Source organism: Aquarana catesbeiana, linkage group LG08 (genome assembly GCF_042186555.1).
Source record: "Aquarana catesbeiana isolate 2022-GZ linkage group LG08, ASM4218655v1, whole genome shotgun sequence".
In the NCBI taxonomy this organism is placed as follows: Eukaryota; Metazoa; Chordata; class Amphibia; order Anura; family Ranidae; genus Aquarana; species Aquarana catesbeiana.
This window is the reverse complement of record NC_133331.1, coordinates 303238847-303262831: the sequence shown is the minus strand read 5'-3', so window position 1 is coordinate 303262831 and position 23985 is coordinate 303238847. Positions and strand designations below refer to the sequence as shown.

At 45.5% G+C, this 23985-nt stretch overlaps 1 protein-coding gene across 1 annotated transcript in view; it reads left to right on the top strand.

Annotated features, from left to right (window-relative positions):
- The first annotated feature begins 352 nt into the window (after nucleotides 1-352).
- LOC141105160 (uncharacterized) overlaps nucleotides 353-23985 on the top strand; it is a 236290-nt gene continuing 212657 nt past the window's right edge. Inside the window, 5 exon segments of the mRNA XM_073595050.1 lie at nucleotides 353-863; nucleotides 6033-6914; nucleotides 15306-15391; nucleotides 15514-15657; nucleotides 15997-16138. Coding sequence (XP_073451151.1) covers nucleotides 845-863; nucleotides 6033-6914; nucleotides 15306-15391; nucleotides 15514-15657; nucleotides 15997-16138 — 1273 coding nt within the window. The 5' untranslated portion in view covers nucleotides 353-844.

Genomic DNA, 23985 nt, shown 5'->3' with positions numbered 1-23985 from the left:
AGATTAATATAAAAGCTGAGGTTAAAGAAGAAGTAGTAGAGACGTATGTGGGGGGTGATCAGCCATTCACGGAGGAGGTTGGGATGATTATGAAAAGTGAACAGGAGGACATTTCTCTACCTTTTGACACAGGTAGGTAACAGACATTCTAAGTATAAGGATATAAGGATTGTAGTGTAAAAAAAAAGTTAGTTAATTATCAGATCTTCACATCATCCTATAGTCAGGTTCTAAAAGGTGAAATATGTGTTTGCCTACTAAAGGCTTAATGTGTGGTGTGGTAAGAGTTAACACTTGGTGCTGTGATGTTCCTTCCCCTGCATGTGTCACTTCCTGATTCTGAACCGGATCTGTTCCTGTATGGGAGGTAATCAGTGAGGACGCTGTAAAGAGGTGATCTGAACTTTGTGGTGGAGTTTCCCCTTAGCGGGAGCCCTGGATGGGTTCCAAGAAGGGCCAGGACAAGTGGTGGGCAGGAGGTGTGGCTGCCCTGGGTGCAATGGTTTACTGTAGGGATGGGGGTGCCTTCCTTCTGTTACAAGGCTGATAGGAGTAGTAATAGTGACAGTGATTTAGACAAGGGAGTGACTGATCGGTGTAGGATCCCCTAAACTTGCACATGATGAATGAGGAGTGGGTGCAGTTTAGCATCTTTGCCCTGGGCACTGGAAGACCTTGTCCCAGCACTGGTTCCAAGGACTGGACTTTTGATGCTATTTACTGGGATGCAACTAAGCTATAAAAAGTTATGAACCACGCCGCACAGCCAAACCCAGTACATTGTTATTAGAGAGAGAGAGTGGAAATGCAATTGTGATTCTGTATATCCCTCAAATGTACTTCTATGGAACCTGGACAGAATGGTAAATATAACTTTATTCACTAAAGCAGCGATTACATAGTTGCATAGTAGGCGAGGTTGAAAAAAGACACAAGTCCACCTATGTGTGTGATTTTATGTCAGTATTACATTGTATATCCCTGTATGGTGTATGTATGGAGCTATTTTATCTAAGGGACGTTCCCAAAACATGTCCCATTGGGGGTACTTGAGGACTGAGGTTGAGAACCATTGCATTAAAGAACCTATTGTTTAAGAGTAACTGTCTGTGTTACTTTGGAAGAGAAGGGACTTTACAGTTTATTGGGGAGAACTGGGGAACAGAATGTACAATTCAATTAAGTTTTGATGTTATGGAGTGAAGAGTAATAAGAAGGAGCCTCCAGTTCGGGACAGAGAGAATGGTGGTGACCGGTGACAGAGGTTCTGTAGGGAAGGGAAGTTTGGCACCTGGCTGGGCTCCTATGTTTGGGCCCACTGCAGAGCAGAACCCTCCTAGGGGCTATGCTTAGAACCACGTTGTGCAAGGCCTTGCAGAGTGAGTGTGGTTCTTCCCGTCTTTTCCATGTGCTGGGTTGTGATCCCTGCCAAGCTGTCCATCTCCATCCTTTGGACACTTTCAGTACCTGTAAGCAGTGGAGTCTCCAGCTTTCATATTTAGGGGGGGGCACATGGGGGGACAGGGACAAAAGTAGGGGGGCAAACTATAAAACACAATTTATATATATATATTTCAAGAATAGAATGCACTCCAGAGGTCTTGGTAGAAAGAGAGATGTTAACTGAACATTGCAGCTGCAGGTGGCCACTTAGATTCAAAGCGTTTAATTGTTCTTTCAATGTTGGGCTAACATACATACTCATCAATGCAAAGTATAGGGACAATCAGCGCAAACCAAAATTTAGACTAATGCAAGCTGAACACTAAAAGGATAACACCAACCTCAATAACATTCAATAAACAAAGTAAGTGCAGGGCAAAAAAAAATTTATATTCATGAATAAAGGGGATAATGAATAGTCCAATCATAAATTGGCAGTCAAAAAGTTCATTAACGATAAGGAAATCACCCTCTTCTGGGGATGCTTGTATAAAGCACTTATCCAGGAGATGTAATGAAAAATAAGATTGTGCTTACCAGATCCAATTGACCCCTTGGTTATAGGGGGTCTAAAACGGCATGAATGGACCCGTGGCAAGCTGCTGGGCTGGCTGTCATCTGCAGGTCAGGTAAATTCTTTGAAACATGGAAAACACCTCAGGTATCAGATGTGATGCTGGTATACTGCAGAGATGGCTATCATGTGCTGTATGCTCTCTCTGGAATCCACCTTTAGCTGCACAGGATCTTGTACAATGTAGTCTATGTGCAGTTAAATCCCCAATAACAACACACAGAAAGTGTATAGTGAGTTGTTATTTATTTCTCTTTAATCCCCTGAATCATTCTGCAGCACATGCTACATAACCTCACATCTGATACCTGAGGTGTTTTCCGTGTTTCAAAGAATTTACCTGACCTGCAGATGACAGCCAGCCCAGCAGCTTGCCACGGGTCCATTCATGCCGTTTTAGACCCCCTATAACCAAGGGGTCAATTGGATCTGGTAAGCACAATCTTATTTTTCATTACATCTCCTGGATAAGTGCCTTATACAAGCATCCCCAGAAGAGGGTGATTTCCTTATCGTTAATGAACTTTTTGACTGCCAGTTTATGATTGGACTATTCATTATCCCCTTTATTCATGAATATAACATTTTTTTTGCGCTGTACTTACTTTGTTTATTGAATACTCATCAATGCCCCCTACCAGTGCAGCTTATCAGTGCTGTCTATCAGTGCCCATCAATGCCCATCAGTGCCGCCTATCAGTGCCCATCAATGTTGCCTATCAGTGCCCATCAGTGCCGCCTATCAGTGCCCATCAATGCAGCCTATCAGTGCAGCATATCAGTGCTTATCAACGCTGCGTATCAGTGCCCACCAGTGCAGCCTATGAGTGCTGCCTATCAGTGCTCATCAATGCCGCCTATCAGTGCCAGCAATCATTGATCATTAATGCCACCCCATTGCAGCATATCAGTGCCCATCAGTGCGACTTATCAGTTGCCATCAATGCTGCCCATCAGTGCTGCCTATCAGTGCAGCATATCAGTGCCCATCAATGCTGCCTATCAATGCCACCTATCAGTGGCAAAGAAGAATGGGAGAAACTGGCCAAAAATATGTGCCAAGCTTGTAGAATCATACTTAAAAAGACTTGAGGCTGTAATTGGTGCCAAAGGGGCTTCACCAAAGTATTGAGCAAAGGCTGTGATACTTAGGTACATGGGATTTTTTCGTTATTTATTTTTAATAAATCTGCAAAGTTTTCGTTATTTATTTTTAATAAATCTGCAAAGATTTCAAACAAATTTATTTCACGTTGTCTTTATGGGGGATTGTTTGTAGAATTTTAAGGAAAATAATTTAATCCATTTTGAAATAAGGCTGTAACATAAAAAAATGTGGAAAAAGTGAAGCGCTGTGAATACATTGCAGATACACTGTATGTGGATGACATCACTTCCTGGTCCGGCTGTCATTTTCCTGGGTTGCTGTGGTTGAGGGGCAAAGCGAATGGAGCACAATCTGCACTTCATTACCTTCAATGGAAGGCAGATAAGACATCACTGGTCAAACAGACCCCTAAAGTCACATTAAAGGGTTTGTTTTCCTAACACCGGACCCCCTTCACCCCCCACCCCCGGTCCTCACCGTACTTACCGTCAGCCATCCTTTACTATCAGGGCTCTCTCACCACTCCAATAGTCAGGGGATATGAAATACCCCACTGCTCTGTCTTCTCCATACTGAGCTGCCAGGATGGACCAGATGGATTCTGATTGGTCAGAGCCATCACATGTAAAGCGGGGTCCAGGAGGGTGGGGAGGGGATCTGGTGTTATTTCAGCTTTACAGATCTTCTGCAGAGGTGATCTAACCCTTTAATAAACCATTGCACTAACAGCTTAGGTTGTCTACCGGTGTGGGTTCCCCTCCAGGGGCATACCAGGCCCTTAGGTCTGGTATGGATTTTAAGGGGAACCCCCTATGCTGAAAAATCGGTGTGGGGGTCCCCCCCAAAATCCATACCAGACCCTTATCCGAGCACTCAGCCCAGCCGGTCAGGAAAGGGGGTGGGGAGGAGCTAGCGACCCCCCCCCCCCCGAACCGTACCAGGCCGCATGCCCTCAACAAAACACCTTGTCCCCATGTTGATGAGGACAAGGGCCTCTTCCCAACAACCCTGGCCGTTGGTTGTCGGGGTCTGCAGGCGGAGGGCTTATCAGAATCCGGGAGCCCCCTTTAATAAGGGGGCCCCCAGATCCTGGCCCCCCACCCTATGTGAATGAGTATGGGGTACATTGTACCCCTACCCATTCACCTGGGGGAAAAGAAGTGTCAATAAATAAAACACACTACACGGGTTTTTAAAGTAACTTATTAAGCAGCTCCAGGGGTCGTCTTCCAACTTTGGGGTCTTCTTCCGACTTCGGGGTCTTCTTCCGACTTTGGTGGTCTTCTTCCGACTTCTGCGCTCTCTCCGGCCTCTTCTCCCGGTGTTCGGCCTCTTCTCCCGGTGTCCAGTTCTTCTGCCGGGCTCCTCTGCTATCTTCTGTCGCTCTTTTGCTAGCGGTGGCCCGGTCTTCTGCGCCGTCTTGTCCCCTCTTCTCTTCTTCCGATGTTGACACGACGCTCTCTCCCGCTGGAATGCTGTGTGCGAGCTGCGCAACCATTTATATAGGTGGTGACCCCACCCCCTTGTGATGTCACAGTCCCAGCATGCGCAGGGACTGTGGCGTCATAAGGGAGGGGGTCACCGGGCGACATCACCCGGTGACCATGCCCCATGCCTATATAAATGGTTGCGCAGCTCGCACACAGCATTCCAGCGGGAGAGAGCATCGTGTCAACATCGGAAGAAGAGAAGAGGGGACAAGACGGCGTAGAAGACCGGGCCACCGGCTAGCAAAATAGTGGCAGAAGATAGCGGAGGAGCCCGGCAGAAGAACCGGACACCGGGAGAAGAGGCCAGAGAGAGCGGAGAAGTCGGAAGAAGACCCCCGAAGTCGGAAGAAGACCCCCAAAGTCGGAAGAAGACCCCAAAGTCAGAGGAAGACCCCCGGAGCTGCTTAATAAATTACTTTAAAAACCTGTGTAGTGTGTTTTATTTATTGACACTTTTTTCCACAGGTGGATGGGTAGGGGTACGATGTACCCCATACTCATTCACATAGGGTGGGGGGCCGGGATCTGGGGGCCCCCTTATTAAAGGGGGCTCCCGGATTCCGATAAGCCCGACGCCCGCAGACCCTGACAACCAACGGCCAGGGTTGTCGGGAAGAGGCCCTTGTCCTTATCAACATGGGGACAAGGTGCTTTGGGGTGGGGAGGCCCGCAGGGCGCCCCCCTGCCCCAAAGTACCCACCCACAATGTTGAGGGCATGCGGCCTGGTACGGTTCAGGAGGGAGGGGGGGGGCGCTCGCTCGTCCCCACCCCCTTTCCTGACCGGCCGGGCTGCGCGCTTGGATAAGGGTCTGGTATGGATTTTGGGGGACTCCTACGCCGATTTTTCAGCGTAGGGGGTTTCCCTTAAAATCCATACCAGACCTAAGGGCCTGGTATGTCCCTGGAGGGGAACCCATGCCGTTTTTTTCATTTAAAATTTGGCACGGCGTTCCCCCTCATGATTCATACCAGACAGCTGTCAGCACTGTCTGTCGCTCATCGCGAAAGGAAAACAAAAGTTTTCCTTTCCTGATGAGCAAGCCAGCGCAACATGCACAGTACCCTGTCGCTGAGAACCAGCGTGATGGGATCTCGCTGGAAACACAATCTCGCAGTCAGGTACTGTATATGATCTGCAAACTCTTAATATAAAATCCAGCCAATCCGATGTACTAACAATCCACTAACGCGTTTTGGATAATGAAGCCCCAGTCATAGCTATTTATTATTATAGAATTAGCAGATCATATATGGACTCGGTGTGAAGACTTTTCTGAATCATTTTGGAGGGAGAACAGGAGCCCAGCTGTGAGATCGGCATTTCCACTTATTCCACCGACGGGGAGGAGGAGCTAAAACTCCAGTTATTTGTCATCTACTGAGATTTATTATATTTGTTTTATTTCTTTCCAACAGATGGATGTGATGTCAGGAATTCCTTGGAGAGACATCTTCTATTATCTGCTGATTGTAAGTCAGAAGATAATGTCATCACACAGGATCCTCCAGGAGCAAATCCAAATACACAAAATATACATCACAGACCTTCCTGTCCGGAGACATCAATGGATCCCTCTGATCAGGGGGAATCTTCTCATCAATCACATACTATGATTGTAAATATCCATGTAAGATCTCACACTGCAGATCAATCAACAGATCCTTCTAATCCCAAGGAATCTTCCTCACCCCATGAAGGAGATCACCGAGGTGACATTTTATTCTCATGTTCAGAGTGCGGGAAATCTTTCACTAAGAAAGGAAATCTTATTCAGCACCAGAGAATTCACACGAGTGAGCATCCTTTCCCTTGTTCAGAGTGCGGGAAATCTTTCACTCGGAAAAGAGCACTTGTTGAACACCAGAGAATTCACACGGGTGAGCGTCCTTATTCATGTTCAGAGTGTGGGAAATCTTTCACTCTGAAAGGAAACCTTATTCAGCACCAGAGCGTTCACACGAGTGAGCGTCCTTTCCCTTGTTCAGAGTGTGGGAAATCTTTCACTCAAAAAGTAGACCTTGTTAAACATCTTAGAATTCACACAGGTGAGCGTCCTTATTCATGTTCAGAGTGCGGGAAATCATTTACTGAAAAAGGAACCCTTGTTACACATCAGAGAATTCACACAGGCGAGTGTCCTTATTCGTGTTCAGAGTGCGGGAAATCTTTCAATCGGAAAGGAGCACTTAATCAGCACCAGAGCGTTCACACGGATGAGCGTCCTTTCCCTTGTTCAGAGTGCGGGAAATCTTTCAATCATAAAGGACCTCTTGTTAAACATCTTAGAATTCACACAGGTGAGTGTCGTTATTCATGTTCAGAGTGCAGGAAATCTTTCACTCAAAAAGTAGACCTTGTTAAACATTTTAGAATTTACACAGGTGAGCGTCCTTATTCATGTTCTGAGTGCGGGAAATCTTTCAGTCAGAAAGGATTCCTTGTTAAACATTTTAGAATTCACACAGGCGAGCGTCCTTATTCATGTTCAGAGTGCGGGAAATCTTTACCTGAAAAAGGAAACCTTGTTAAACATCAAAGAATTCACACAGGTGAGCGTCCTTATTCCTGTTCAGAGTGCGGGAAATCTTTCACTAGGAAAGGAAACCTTTTGCAACACCAGGGAATTCATATGAGTGAGATTCCTTATTGATGTTGTAGATCAGGGATCTCCAAACTTCGGCCCTCCAGCTGTTGCAGAACTACACGTCCCATGAGGCATTGTAATACTCTGACATTCACAGACATGACTAGGCATGGTGGGTGTCACGGAACGTCCCTCACTCCGCTTGAGTGCTTCCGTCTGTATACCGCTTCCTAAGTTCTGGAACACAAGTCCAATGGATCTGGCTATAGGAACCCCCAAGAACTAGACAACACCAGTCTTGGAGTACATCAGGACTAACTTTATTTAGAATCAAAATTACAAGACTTTATATGCTGTTGGAACCTCCTCTAACAATACAACTGTAACCTAATTAACATGAGCTAATTATCTAATCCTTCATACAGCCTAGGTGACTGAGACATGACCTTTCGCCCAGACTTGTGGGCACCGAGCTTCACACAGTAATATAAACACAATAGCTGGAGCTAATTACAATTAACAATACAAACAAAACCTAATTAACCTTATTAACATGAGCTCCAATAGGAGTCGTCCTGTCTCCTACATTGTATAGAGGACAATGTGATCAGCTCATTCAATTAACAGGTTGCATTCAGAATCAACCAAACCAATAATAGTCTCTACATACATCCTGGGAGATATTGTGGACAAATTTTAAGTAATCCAAGATATATTTTCTCACTCACCCTGTGCCAGGATGGCACAGGGTGTCTTAGACATAAGATGTATTCTGAGTTCCACGGGCCCTCCCGTCACATCTCTCCCCTTTCGGCAGGAGACTAACACAGGAGGAGACCCCAGACGGGTTGACTCCGAAGTTAGTAAGTAGTTCCAGTCCTCTAATGCCTGTACCCACACAGTACCCCAAACAAATTGTTCCAAACAGAGTATTACTCACCCAGCCAACCTCTGCCTCTCTCAGAGAACATATCTGCCGCTGGGGAGAGGCCTGGACTGGCTCTTCTCCCTGGAATCCTTTCTGCCGCTGGAGAGAAGACAGGGTGTCTGGGCTCACTCTGTCATGCTGTTGGGGATCGGGGCCCACTGCCCAGCATCCCTGGGGTATACAGGTGGAGACTGAAGTCCCATCCACCTTCACAGGAAATCCATCCTCTGTTAGTTGAGGGCAGAGTCCAGCAGTCCTCGGCCCTGTTGCCAGCCCTTCTGATGGAAACCCCACACCATCTGTTCCGGCTAACTGTTGGAGAGGAAGGCCGACTGCCCCGCCTCCCTGGAACTCTGTAGTTGTTGCCGGTGCTGGGCAGAGGTTGGTAACACTCTGCCCTGTTGCCAGCACTTCTGCTGGGGACTCCGCATCCTCCGCTCCGGCTAACCGTTGGGGCAGGAGGCTAGCTTCCTCCACTCCCAAACTGTGTAGCTGCCATTGGGGAGGTGAGCCGGCTGCTTCCTTTTCCATTCCCTCATCTGGCTGCTGGGACGACATGTCGATGGTACTGTCTCCCAGGTACACAGATCTTTGCTGGGGAGGAAAGCCTGCTTCCTCCACCCTGGCAAACTGTTGGGGAGGGACAACACACACCTCCTCTCCCTTCTCCCCCTGTATCTGCTGCTGGGAAGTGATTGCCATCTTCTCAGCCTGAGCCTCCACAATTGCTGCAGGTGTGGGGCAGAGGTCTTGGACCCTCTGTCCGGTTGCCAGCACTTCTGCTGGGGGTTTGCCAGGTGGTTCCTCCTCTACAGAAACGTCTATTAAATCCCCAGTCTCTGGAATTGGTAAAAGTGAGGGACAGAGGTCTTGGACCCTCTGTTCAGTTACCAGATCTTCAGCTGGAGAAGTTTGTTTTAACTCCATAGATGCTACTGGCAGAAAATCACATGTCCCTGTCAGTGTTGTGGGAGAAAGGCCGACTACCTCTTCTCTCAGGAAGGCCGAAGCCACTGTTGGTGCTGGGCAGAACACAGTGAACTTTGGCCCTGATAGCAGCTCTTCTGCTGGAGGCTCATCAGGTTGTTCTTCCTCAGCAGAAAAGTCTATCAAATCCCATGTCTCTGCAACTGATGTCTGGGGATAGAGGTTCACCATCTCCTGTCCATGGAACCCAGAAGATGCTATCATTTCTGGGCAGAGGTTAGCAGAGCTCTGCCCTGTTGTCAGCACTTCAAGTTTGGGGATGGCAATCTCCGGATTTTCCACTGCCGATTCTCTGGCATGCTGCTGAACTTGTTCTAGCAGTTTCCTGTATGCCCTTTCCAGATGCTGTTCCTTCCTTAGCAAATGGTCCAGATCAGGTTTGAGCTATGAGACCCCTGCAAGACCGAGCATAGACTCTCTATAGTCTCTCAGGTCCTCAAGGTCAGGTTCCCCTTCATCGCCAAACATAAAAAGATCTGTAAGGTTCTCCCACAGCAATCCAGGGCCGCCAAAGTCATATCCCTCCGGAGAGCATTCTGTTGTCTCCCCTAAATATCCCTCCTCTGCGTGCCATTGCAGAGCCCGATAACGATTGTCCGGCTCTATCTCCTGCTGGACCAACCTGTCCAACTCAGTCACCCATTGCTCCTGGGGCTGCTCTTCCAGGAATGCCATCCGCAATGCCCGTTGGTCACTGGCCCGTTGCTCTTGGGTTGGAAAGCACTTGCCCTGTTTTATACCAGCGAGACGGAGGGCTGCAATCCAGAGCTCCACCCGAATTTGCTGCCTGAGCTCCAGGTATTCATCCTCAGACGCAGTCCTGGTGTATGTTGAAAGGATGATCCGCAGCAGCCCCGGGAATTCTGATGCCAGGTCCATATCTCCGCTGGGGTGACTGAAGTCTGCTATGCTGATCTTGGATCCAGTTGGAGGTTTGGATGTCCCAGACTTCAGGAAGCTTTCCCACTGCTTGCCACCAATGTCACAGAACGTCCCTCACTCTGCTTGAGTGCTTCCGTCTGTATACCGCTTCCTAAGTTCTGGAACACAAGTCCAATGGATCTGGCTATAGGAACCCCCAAGAACTAGACAACACCAGTCTTGGAGTACATCAGGACTAACTTTATTTAGAATCAAAATTACAAGACTTTATATGCTGTTGGAACCTCCTCTAACAATACAACTGTAACCTAATTAACATGAGCTAATTATCTAATCCTTTATACAGCCTAGGTGACTGAGACATGACCTTTCGCCCAGACTTGTGGGCACCGAGCTTCACACAGTAATATAAACACAATAGCTGGAGCTAATTACAATTAACAATACAAACAAAACCTAATTAACCTTATTAACATGAGCTCCAATAGGAGTCGTCCCGTCTCCTACATTGTATAGAGGACAATGTGATCAGCTCATTCAATTAACAGGTTGCGTTCAGAATCAACCAAACCAATAATAGTCTCTACATACATCCTGGGAGATATTGTGGACAAATATTACTGTCCCATTTTAAGTAATCCAAGATATATTTTCTCACTCACCCTGTGCCAGGATGGCACAGGGTGACTTAGACATAAGATGTATTCTGAGTTCCACGGGCCCTCCCATCACAGTGGGAATTGTAGTTCCTGAACATCTGGAGGGTCATAGTATGAAGAGCTCTGTGTATTACCTGCCTCATCAGTCCAGCCTACATCCAGCCCCTTCTAGCCATTTAAACTGCCTTGTTCATGTCTGTCATGCCTTCACCCTATTTAACATATCCTGAGTGTCTCTGCTGAGTTCCTGTTAAAGACTTTGCCCGGCTGACGTCCCTTCTGGTTCCTGATCTTTGGCTTCTGACTACACTGATCTCTGGCTTCCTGAATACCGGCTCGTCTGATTATGAACCCTGGCTTATGTTTTGATTATGTTCCTGATCTGTACTATTTTTTTCTATTAAATTAAAGGTGTGATTTTTTTTTTTTTTTTACTGCATTTTCTGTCTCAGTCTGATTCATGGTTCCTGACACCCTTGTTGCAATCCACTCAGATATTGCCATAGAAGCTTTAACATTATCCTTGGCTGCCAAGTTGGTCTCCTGTTGAGGGCAAACAACATCAACATGGGGACAAGGTACTTTGGGGGGACCCCAAAGCACACTTCCCATGTTGAGGGCAAATGCCCTGGTATGGTTCAGGTGGGGGGGGTGCTCGCTCATCAACCTCCCCTTTCCTGGCCTACCAGGCTGCTTGCTCGGATAAGGGTCTGGTACGGATTTTGGGGGGACCCCTACGCTATTTAAAAAAAAAATTGGCGCAGGGTTCCCCTTAAAATCCATACCAGACCTGAAGAGCCTGGTATGGATTTTGGGGGGGACCCCCACGCCATTTTTTTTTACATTTTGGCGTGTGGTTCCTCTTAACCACTTCAATACACTGTGTTATATATACTACACTGACTGAATATAGAGTCTACACTGAATATCTAGTCTACACTAAATGCAGAGTATATATTGTCATGGAACTTCCACTATACACTACGCGTAATCCATGTATCCTAATAAAGCACCCTTTCAGCCTTTTGGTATAATGCATCTGTGTACAATCCTGTTTCTCGTATCTTTCAAAGTAAATAGACATGACCACCATCCTCACATCCTTAGCTCCACAGGCAGACTTGCCAATAATGGGAGAAATCTTTATTTATATAACAATAGAGCTTGTTAGCCTCACAATCGGCCAATCAAGCACAGGCATTCCTTTAAACAGGAGGAGTTATACAAATTTGAAAACCAATGAACAATGACTATGGGGAGTTGATGGGCGTGTCTGGGCAGGGGCAGTGTGTATGATTTCCCGCCCCCTGTACCTGTAAGCCATGCTCTCCAGTAAGACAAAGGAATCTGCATGGCTGGCTTTGAAATCATGGATGCTGTCCCCGACCATAACGCACTCAAAGACTGCTGTTTTCACCATTGGTGTGAATCCTTATTCTGCATTTTTCAGAGGGCAATACATACCCGGATTATACTACCATTCCTGAGGATGAGAGATTATCTGCAGGAACACGCCATAGCCTCCCTACGTGTTGATCAGACACACGGAGACACGCGAGCGTACATCTCCATAACCGATAATGTCTTTGCAGAGTGAACACATCCCCCCAAACGATCGTCTGTGCATTGCACAGGGGCGCTGTGCTGGAGGACATATCCCCACTGTACAAACACTTCTCTGCAACTTCAAGAAGCTTTCCACTACCAAAACGGGTCTCAACCAGCGTCAGTCTGCCCCAGTCCGCTGCAGGAGAACTAACACTGGGAGACACTGTAATAATACATATTAAATACATCTTAATAAAATTTCCACAACAATATGTATAAATAGAGTGTCTTCCAAAAGTCAGTACACCCCTCACATTTTTGTAAATATTTTATTCTATCTTTTCATGTGACAACACTGAAGAAATTACACTTTGCTACAATGTAAAGTAGTGAGTGTACAGCTTGTATAACGGTGTAAATTTGCTGTCCCCTCAAAATAACTCAACACACAGCCATTAATGTCTAAACCATTGGCAACAAAAGTGAGTACACCCCTAAGTAAAAATGTCCAAATTGTGCCCAAATTGTCAATATTTTGTGTGGCCACCATTGTTTTCCAGCACTGTCTTAATCCTCTTGGACATGGAGTTCACCAGAGCTTCACAGGTTGCCACTGGAGTCCTCTTCCACGCCTCCACCTTCCATTTGAGGATGCCCTACAGATGCTCAATATTGTTTAGGTCTGGAGACATGCTTGGCCAATCCATCACCTTTAACCTCAGCTTCTTTAGCAAGGCAGTGGTCATCTTGGAGATGTGTTTGGGGTTGTTATCATGTGGCACAGTCTCTAAGGGGAGGGGATCATGCTCTGCTTCAGTATGTCACAGTACATGTTGGCATTCATGGTTCCCTAAATGAACTGTTGCTCCCCAGTGCCAGCAGAACTCATGCAGCCCCAGACCATGACACTCCCACCACCATGCTTGACTGTAGGCAAGACACACTTGTCTTTGTACTCCTCACCTGGTTGCCGCCACACACGCTTGACACCATTTGAACCAAGCTTATCTTGGTCTCATCAGACCACAGGACAATGTTCCAGTAATCCATGTCCTTAGTCTGATTGTCTTCAGCAAACTGTTTGCGGGCTTTCTTGTGCATCATCATTAGAAGACACTTCCTTCTGGGATGACAGCCATGCAGTCCAAGTTTATGGTCTGAGCACTGACAGGCTCACCCCCCCACCCCTTCAACCTCTGCAATGCTGGCAGCACTCATACGTCTATTTCCCAAAGACAACCTCCGGATATGACGCTGAGTATGTGCATTCAACTTCTTTGGTCGACCACGGCAAGGCCTGTTCTGAGTGGATCCTGTCCTGTTAAACCGATGTATGGTCTTGGCCACCGGTCTTCAGCTCAGTTTCAGGGTCTTGGCAATCTTCATATAGCCTAGGCCATCTTTATGTAGAGCAACAATTCTTTTTTTCAGATCCTCAAATAGTGCTTTGCCATGAGGTGCCATGTTACACTTCCAGTGACCAATATGAGAGAGTGAGAGCGAGACCTGAGACCTTGTAACACTAACGAGTCACATGACACCGGGGAGGGGAAATGGGTAATTGGGCCCAATTTGGACATTTTCACTTAGGGGTGTACTCACTTTTGTTGCCAGGGGTTTAGACATTAATGGCTGTGTGTTGAGTTATTTTGAATGAACAGCAAATTTACACTGTTATACAAGCTGTACACTCACTACTTTACATTGTAGCAAAGTGTCATTTCTTCAGTGTCATGAAGAGATAGAATAAAAATTTACAAAAATGTGAGGGGTGTACTCACTTTTGTGAGATACTGTATATATATATATATATATATATATATATATATATATATATATATATATATATATATATATATATGTATATATATCAAATACACTGCCTGCACGCCACTAGCTAACCTGCTTGCCTAATCTAGCTTAATCATCTCCATCCACACACTATACATGATCGCTATATAACATAGTGTGGGGCATGTACTTAGTAACTCTGAGCCACAATTGGCCAAAGGCACCCTGCCTTTGGCCAATTATGGCTCTTGCAGCAGAACGTGGCCAAAGCATGCTGGTCAGGTGCATGCTTTGGCCAATCATCAATGTCAATGCACTGCGATCTCGCAGTACATTATGGGGCGTTCCGCGGCACTCGAATTTACCACAAAAACCCCATAAAATTCACAATTTGATGAACGGGCGAACACCCGATGTTGGAGTTAAACTTACGTTCGACTCCAACATCGGGCTCATCCCTACTCTAGGGTCTCTGCTAAATATATATATATTTATATATTTATATATTTATTTGGGGTTTATAAGTAATTTTCTAGCAAAAAATACTAATTTTAACTTGTAAGCAACAAATGTCAGAAAAGGCAATAATGTTGGGAAGGGAAATTAAAAATAACGAATAACCAAAAAGTAATGACTAGTTTATACTGTAAGAAGCATAGTAAAAGTGGTGACCTTCCAGTCCTAGCTTGAACCCAACCAGGGTAGGCTGGACTAGGCCATCAAGGTTTATATCAGTACTATACTTTATGCTTTCTCAGTTTTTGTATTACAAATGTTGTATAATATATGCTGCAACTTCAATTGATTTGTATTTGTTTGATAAAATAAATAAAAATTATTGTTAAAAAAAGAACACAAAGACAGGAGGAGTGTGATTGTACAGACACAGGAAGTGAACACACAGCTGGAGAGGAAGTGATGTCAGGTGCAGATAGGAAGTGATAGATGCATAGGAAGTGATGGGACAGGAAGTGATGTAAGTAAGCAACAGGAAGTGATGTAAGTATGGAACAAGAAGTGATGTAGGGGTCTAAACAGGACATCCTGGGTGAGGAGTGAGTTGTGAGGAAGTAAAAAGAAAACATTGTTGGAACTGGCAGAGGAGGAAGTAATAATATTAATTTATTTAGAAGGACACAAGGATCTCTACAAGGACGTCATGATGGAGAATCAGCCGCCCCTCACATCACCGGGTAAGAGGAGACTTTATTGTAAAGGAGAGAGCAGTACGGAGGGTCCACCTAGATCCCCCATCATCTGATAAACACATAGAAACAATGTATTCAGTCAGTGTGTGTGTTTCCTACAGATGGATCCAGTAATGGGAACCCACCAGAGAGATGTCCCCGTCCTCAGTATTCCACACAGGAAGATCACACCATCTCTCACCATCAGGTAGATGGGACTGAGTAATTAGAACTCAAATACGTTGTAGAATGCTACGCTTCGAAATGACATGCTTTTATTTCATCTCTTGTTTCCTTTTATAAATCCGTTTTATCATATTTGGGGTTTAGGGTGAACAACTGAAAGACATTAAAGTTGAGGTTAAAGTAGAAAAAGAAGAGAAGTCCGGAGATCAGCAGTCTATGGTAGAGGGTCATCCTCTGTGTTCCTGGGATTCCATACAGGAGGATCACACCATCCCTCACCATCATCAGGTAGGTGGGGCTGGGCATCTAGCCCTAAATATATATTCTAAGCCATGAGATGACGTTTTTCTGTGTAGTCTCTTAGTTTTACTTCGACATCTGAAGTGCAGCCTTTGTTTCCCACATCCCCATTTCTAGCTACTTTTAGCGCCCTACATTTTTCATCCCATTTTTATTTTTAAATATACATTACTTTCCTCTGTGGGTCTTAAGCCCAGACACATTGCGGGTCCTCTTCATCCTTGTGTTCTTCCAACGAAGGGTACATACTGAATGACGTGTCATTTGTGTCCTTTATGTCTGCCTTGAGTTGACTTTTATAGATGTTTTCTATTATTTTTGGTGTAGGGTGAAGAACGGATTAATATAAAAGCGGAGGTTAAAGAAGAAGAAGTAGAGATGTATGTGGGGGGTGATCAGCCATTCACAGGGGAGGTTGGGATGATTATTAAAAGTGAACAGGAGGACATTTCTCTACCTTTTGACACAGGTAGGTAACATACACTGTGGAAAAAACAGGTCAAAGTCTCATTTTACTTCTAAGTATAAGGATTGTGGTGTAAAAAAAATGTTAGATAATTATCAGATCTTCACATCATCCTATAGGCAGGTTCTAAAAGGTTAAATATGTGTTTGCCTACTAAAGGGTTAATGTGTGGTGTGGTAAGAGTTAACACTTGGTGCTGTGATGTTCCTTCCCCTGCATGTGTCGCTTCCTGATTCTGAATTGGACCGGGCCTCGTGGTCTGTTCCTGTATGGGAGGTGATCAGTGAGGAAACTGTAAAGAGCTGAACTGCATGGTGGAGTTTCCCCTTAGTGGGACCCCTTGATGGGTTCCAAGCAGGGCCAGGACAAGGGGTGGGCTGGAGGTGTGGCTGCCCTGGGCGCAATGGTTTACTGTAGGGGTGGGGGCACCTTCCATCTGTTACAAGTCTGATAGGAGTAGTGATGGCGACAGTGACTTAGACAAGGGAGTGACTGATCGGCATAGGATCCTCTAAACTTGCACATCATAAATAGGGAGTGGGTACAGTTTGGCATCTTTGCCCTGGGCACTGGAAGACCTTGTCCCAGCACTGGTTCCAACGACTGGACTTTTGATGCTATTTACTGGGATGTAACTAAGCTATAAAAAGTTATGAACAACGCCGCACAGCCAAATCCAGTACATTATTAGAGAGAGAGAGTGGAAATGCAATTGTGATTCTGTATATTGTTTAAATGTACTTCTATGGAACCTGGACAGAACGGTAAATATAACTTTATTCACTAAAGCAGTGGTTCTCAACCTCAGTCCTCAAATACCCCCAACGGGCCATGTTTTCAGGTTTTCCTTTACTTTGCACAACTGCTTTAAATCAATATCAATGACATGGTATTGATAAGATCTATTTTATCTAAGGGAAGTTCCCAAAACATGGCCCGTTGGGGGTACTTGAGGACTGTAGTTGAAAACCATTGCACTAAAAAAACCTATTGTTTAAAGTGGAGTTCCACCCACTTTTATAACTCTTCAGCATTCCTCACTAAACTGTGCACTGTAAACAAATTGGATATTATTTTATTTTTTTTCTCAGCACCTACTGTATATCTGCTGTATTCATTTTTCACTTCCTCCTCCCTGGCCGCGGCCCATTGCATCATTTCCTGTTTGCAATGCCTTCTGGGAAGGGGCGGCAACTTCCTCTGAAACTGCCGTTGCTATGGAAACCTGATCTGAAACCTATTACACTGCTTGTGCTGCACTGAGCATGTGCGAGATCTGCAAGGATGAGATCCAGGAAGAAATGCAGTCTGGCTTCAGATGCCCACACTTAAGATGGCCACGGCCTGCTGTAAGTTTATAAAATAACAAACTACTGCTATAAACTAACAAAACAGACCTTAGTTGACAGACTAACTGTACTAGAATATATTAAGCTTGTGTATTATAGGGGTATTTTTATTGAAAAAGTATAATTTCGTCCGGAACACCACTTTAAGAGAGACCGTCTGTGTTACTTTGGAAGAGAAGTTACTTTACAATGTATTGGGGAGATCTAGGGAATAGAATGTACAATTCAGTCAAATCTTGATGTCATGTAATGAAGAGTGATAAGAAGGAGCTTCCAATTCAGGGCAGAGAGAATGGTGGTGACCAGTGACAGAGGTTCTGTAGGTAAGGGTAATTTGGAACATGGCTGGGCCCCATGTTAGGGCACACTGCAGAACAGAACCCTCCTAGGGACTATGCTTAGAACCAGTGTGCAAGGCCTTGCAAAGTAAGTGTCGTGGGTCCCATCTTTGCCATGTGCTGGGTTGTAATCTATGCCAAGCTGGCCATCTCCATCCTTTGGACACTTTCAGTACTTGTAAGCGTTTATGACCTCATTGGTTGTGGACTGAAGGTGGCACTGTAGCACCCCGATGTTTAGGCAGTGTTGTCCCTAAATTTACCTGCCAGGTGTATTTGCCTTGGCCAATTGTTAGGGATCAATTGAGTTCCTCCTAAGTCTGGAATTGCTGTACTTCTCGCTAGGTGGCTGGGTACCTAATGACATTAGATAAGACAAGGGCAAAGCAAGAGCAGATTAGGAGTATATGGGGTATATCAGCCAATGGGCAGGGGTTTTCAAGCTAGGGACCGAGCAGGCCAGTGGGGTGAAGCTTGAGAAGTATCTGGAGTGCCAAGCTAGGGACCCAGCAAGGAAGCCGGGGTGATGCTTGAGGAAGATACTGAAAGTGAGGATTGGAAGAGCTCAGAGGATCCGGTGGCAGTGGATCAGCAAGTCTAGTGAGAGAGTCTGGGAGCTTAGTTGAGTGAAGCCCTACAAGGAGTGATTGTAGGGGAAGTGAAGGAACTGTTACAATTTGTGTTAGAAACTGTTAAGGACTGTTGCCATATGAGACAGCAAATCCTGCACATGCAGATATGGTGTCTTGCTGGATGCCGTTCCCTGCATGGCTGTCTACCTGTAGAGGTCTCAGAGTCTGCCAATTGATTTTTTAACTATCAAAGGGTGTCCTGGCCCTAACCCTCTCTCCCACAGTTTGTTGAAGAGAAAATAAATCTCTTTGCATTCAAGAAGTGTCTGGCGCCCATGAATCTACCTTGCATTGCACCCACTATGCCCCGCAACCCACATTATACAGAATGATGTCAGGTATCTCTGGCCCTGGAGGTTCTCATTAAACTGAAGGAGGCCTGGGACCTTGCTACATTTGGCGTCCAACGTGGGGCAAAGGTGTTATGCTTGCAGCAGTCGCCCAAAGCAACCGGCTTTAGCTCCATTGGGATTTCGTCTGGTTCCATGGGAAGGTGGCAAGTAACATGTCTACTTCTAAGAGACTGTGTTGACATGCATTATAACAACATGGGAAGAACCAAGAAGTCTCATTGCTCATGGGAGAGGATCAGCCTAGTCTTTTGACACTTCTCGCCAGCGCTGTGAGGGTTAAAACAGAATCCATTACAGACTTAATTTCAGTTCTGGCGCACTGCAGCATGAAGAAGGCGGGTGCTGAAGTTTCTAGAGATTATTCGCACCAATCTGTTGGCAGGGGGAGGAGTCCCTGCTCTGCAAAGGAGGATAAGGAAATGCTACCACATGTGTCTAGTTGTGGGTTGAAGAGAGGATTACTATGCAATGTTGCTGTTTTATGAATCTGTTCCCCCATGCTCATGTCTTTTATTGGATGATGTTATTTTCAATAAATCATTTTTACTTCTACACTTGTTCACCCTTTTGATCACCATGAACATCTCATTTAAAGTCCCAGGGGCAATGTCCGTTTCTCTGCTATTTAGGGATGGAGGTGGTTCATGTCAGGGGTCAGTTCTCAGATTCTCTTTGCAATTTGGGTTGAAGAGAGAGATGGCGCAGTTTGGAAGTGAGATGGCGGATTGGAGAAAGTATGCTCTGGGTGTTGGCTTTGGCCTGAGCATGTCCAAATCTGTCTTGTCTGACACCAGAGTATGGTACACATCCAAGGGCTGGCTGGCCCTGTATACAGATGGGGGCTACGAGGCTCTGGGCTTAGTCTGTGAGAAATTTTCCAGTCTGGATATGCAGATAGGCCTTGGATCGTTTGTAAACGTTGTGGGGAACACCTGCTGGAACTTTCACCAACTCAGCCTCTGCGGATGTTACAGGTCAATTGGGACAAGAGTGTCGCTATCCTGGCTGGGAATGATGTTAATGACCCTATTATCTGCATCGGTCTCTCCTTGAGGCCGCGGTTGGGCCCAACTGCTCACCTTAATGTCCGAGTCACAGGGAAAAAGAGTACTGGAGTCGGGTAAGCCTGCAAGGAGAGAAAGCAGTTTGCTTGTAGGGGAGGTGATGGCTGTGGCCGTTAAAGGGGATAATACAATTGTGCCAGTTAAAACCAGCACCAAGCGCAACTAGCCCAGCCGAAGAGTGTTCTACTATTACAGATTCAGACATTCTGTCTGACGGTCTTTCGGAACTATTTTCGGATACTTTGTCTTGCACTGAGAAGTGAAGTGACAGTGATTAGGATGTGCAGGAGAGTGAAGTTCCCTCTGTTGCTGCCGCCAATGTAAAAATTAAGCTGTCTGCCAATGCAGCTCCACTAATAATTATCGCTAGATCCTGAGGAGGATCGTTGGGCTCAATGTGTCCCAAAAGCTGCCCTCTACCAAGCCAATGCCTGTAAACACGCCTGATCATAAGTCAGATGTCGTTGCTGGGTGCTTGGTTCAGTGTGCTCCAGACACACGGCTCCTACCTGGGTACGGGGACCCTAAAACTCTGCCTTGGCTTTCTAAGGTACAGCAGATCATAATAAAGAAAGTGGCAGAAGAATACAGGTACCCTCATCCATACATATCAGCTTACCTAGAAGAGGAAGTTCTGAATAAACAGACCCAATGGGCGGATGAAGCTGTGCACAATTTCCTCTTGATCCAAACAGACTTCCTGAAACTGTCACCCAAGGTGGCCGAAAGATATACCTCTGTGCTACACACCTGGGGCTACGGCCGTAAGATTAATCTGGATAGTGTAGTTATCCATAGTCCAGACTGGAAGGTCATCAAACGCTTTGTCACTACGGTGCATGCAAAGGGAGAGTTTTTGATCTTGCCCATTCCTGGGTTTTACTGGTAAATTCCATAAGGATGTACATGATCTTCACCTTTGTGGATTACAAATATGTGTTGTGTGATGTCAAGGACGCTATGCAGCAAGCCACTCCACACTAACATGTAAGTTGCTGTTAATGGAGAACATTCCTGAAGGCTGTACTGCCAGGACTGTGCTGAACTCCATGCTGCCGGCAGGTACAGGGAGTGCCCACTTGAGCCACGTTTGCTAATGTTGAAGTTGTTAGGGTGCTTCACCTTGAAAAGTGACCTGTGATCTTCAGCAGGTTGTTGTTCTTCAATTGACGAGGAACATTTCCTTAGTCCCCAGCTGTCATGTAGACAGACTGAGGATATCATTGCAAAGGGACATATGTTCCGAGGAGCCGTCTCTTGTACCATGGCCTGGCTGCTTGCTACCGGAATGCAACTGTGCCTCTTTGTCCCCGGAGTTGTCCCAGAAGAGGAAGGGAAACTGCTGGGAAGTATGGTCCACCCCAAGTGAAAGTTTGATGAACTGTGATACATCATGGACACTGGGTGTATAGTTAGTTAGGTAGAATGAGCTGTGTCAAAGGGGCAAATTCTTACCTATTCTTCTGAATGATGGATTCATATTTGCATCAGGACTGTTACTAGACAGAACCCTAACGAAGTTTAGACTTGATTAGGAAAGGGGTGGCATTCCTGGATGAGACTGGGGCCCGCTTTCATTGTGTATATAATGTAGACATATAATAGGGTGTATTTTAGGTTTAGATTAATCGACTAATTTCGATTAATCATAATGCACATACAGATCCAACTACTTTTAGCTTTTGTTATGGCAATGGCTGAAGCTGGACATAGCGGGGCATGGCTAGGACATCACACGTCAATCAAAAGCAAGCGCCGCCGTCATGGCAACAGTAGAAGCTGATCCACACGGCAAAAATATCACAGCTTATCAGCCTCTAAGGACAACAATCTTAAAAACGGAGGTTATCAAATTTGCCTACACTTAGCTCACTGAATGATTCCAGTTAACCACATCCATATTTACCATCACTGTCCAGGCTGTCTGGTGACGTCATGGACATCGACGTCACCGGACTCCTCCCCCCCTTCCCTTCGTTAGCAGATGGATGCACTTGGGGAAGGGGGGAGGAGTCCGGTGACGTCGATGTCCGTGACATCACCAGATCTCCGATGGAACTCCCTGAAGACCCGGAAGCTGGCGGAGAGGTGAGTACCGATCAAAAGAATTTTGATCGATCAAAAAAATGAACAATTAATAGAGGAATTAATCTTTAATTTCCCTAGCTCTAGTGTATTTACACTGCTATATATTCGATAGATAGTTAGGATGTAAGGTCATTGTTCAAGTTTGCTTTTAAATGTTTGGGTGGTACGCCACCTTAAAACTGTACATCTTTTTTGATACCTATCTGTCATGTGTTTGATACTAATGTTTAGTCCATGTGGTACGCCACATGTACTGTTGTTACTGTTATTCTTTCCCTGTTTCCCCACCCATCCCAGTTTTTGCCAGGACATTCGCTCTCAGGCTTGAGAGCTCAAATTATTATTTTTTCTGCAAACTCTGAGACGTAGTTTTGTAGGCAGGGGGAGAATGTATTGTATATTAAAGGTTCCGCGCTTAGGTGTAGGCTAGGCTGCAGCCTCCCCTAAGGAGCTCCAAAAGAGGGGCTAATTTGTGTAGGTGAAATGGGGAAATTGGCGCTGCCTATGAACTGAAAATTGACTTGGTAAATCGCCCTTCAAAAAATCGTGTACTAATTTGTATCACAAGTAATTAAGCCCAGTGGTTTGTAATCTCACGGAGTACACTTTAATCCTTAATAAGATACCATGTGCTTATATCAATATTCCTCTGTCATAGTAACACCAAATACCAACATATATCAAACATTAATAATCTAAAGGTGTCCTAAACCATTCATGAAAAAAGTGACTGTGTTGCTCAATTGAGCGCTGTGCAGTAGTTCATCAGAAAATGCATAGGCAGATATATATATAAAAAGTGTTGAGACAAGGCAGTCCAAAAATAAATCACACATAGTTCTCCTATGGCTCATGCCAATTCAAATTCAAAGTGACTTGTACTCGCTGTTGATTCAGAAAAAATCAAGTGACTCTTGTGCTCCCCCTTTTGGGTCCCCACTCACCAACTCCTGGTACCCCTACAGGGGCAAATCGCCTATAGTGAGTGTGCCGCTGACTCCCAACTGGACCGCTCCTGTAGCCTCCAGACTCTCAAGGGGCAATCTTTACTTTCCTGTAGTCACTGGTTCATACACAATCAATGGTTTTCTCCTCTGTAGTCCCAATGGTGGATCCTCATGTGGAAAAGAAATGGGCTCCCATAGCGTGATTCTGGATAACACTTTTATTTAAAATCCTTTTAAAACAGGCTAACAATAAAAGGGTGGTACACACCAAAAACGCTAATAGTTTAGTTAAACGAGTATTCTGGGTCAGCGTGGTTGGCGTGCGCTCCACCAGTGTTCCACCAGCCTGAATCTTGTCAACCCGGAAGTGGCGTGTGTGCGTAGATCTGCTTTACGCGTTTCGTCGACATCATCTGAGGCAGTGCCATCTTGCTACTCATTTATGGAGAGCGGCCATGGAGGGTCCTCCCCCCAATGGCTACAAGTGGGCGATAATAGATATATGAGTTACGCTAGTCATAGTGCTATTTACCTCAGCCATTAAGGGCAACTTGAAGTAATAAACCATGCTCTAGGTCTATGTATCCTAGGATCATTACAAATTATTGTCCCGCATCGCCACTCTTCCATTAGCTCCATAATAGCAAAAGAGACATACATTTAGTTTGTAACGAGAGTACAGGCTAATATGCATACATTTTAATTTCAGACACAAGTTTAAGCTCAAATTATAACGAGAAAATGTTATAGGTTAAAAGGGGGAGGATGTAGCACCCTGATATTTAGGCAGGGTTGCGCCTAAATTTACCTGCCAGTTGTATTTGCCTTGGCCAATTGTTAAGAATCAATTGAGTTCCCCCTTTCTGGAATTGCTGCACTTCTCTCTTCTGCCGCTACATGGCCGGGTACCTAGTGATATTAGATAAGACAAGGGCAAAGCAAGGACAGATTAGGAGTATATGGGGTATCTAAGCCAATGGGCAGGGGTTTTCTTAAGTCCCTTGGCCTGCTGGGAGAACCAGAGTCATGTGATCGGTGTTCTGTGCTACCTGGATGGCTGTCTGGGTGGAAATGTGTTG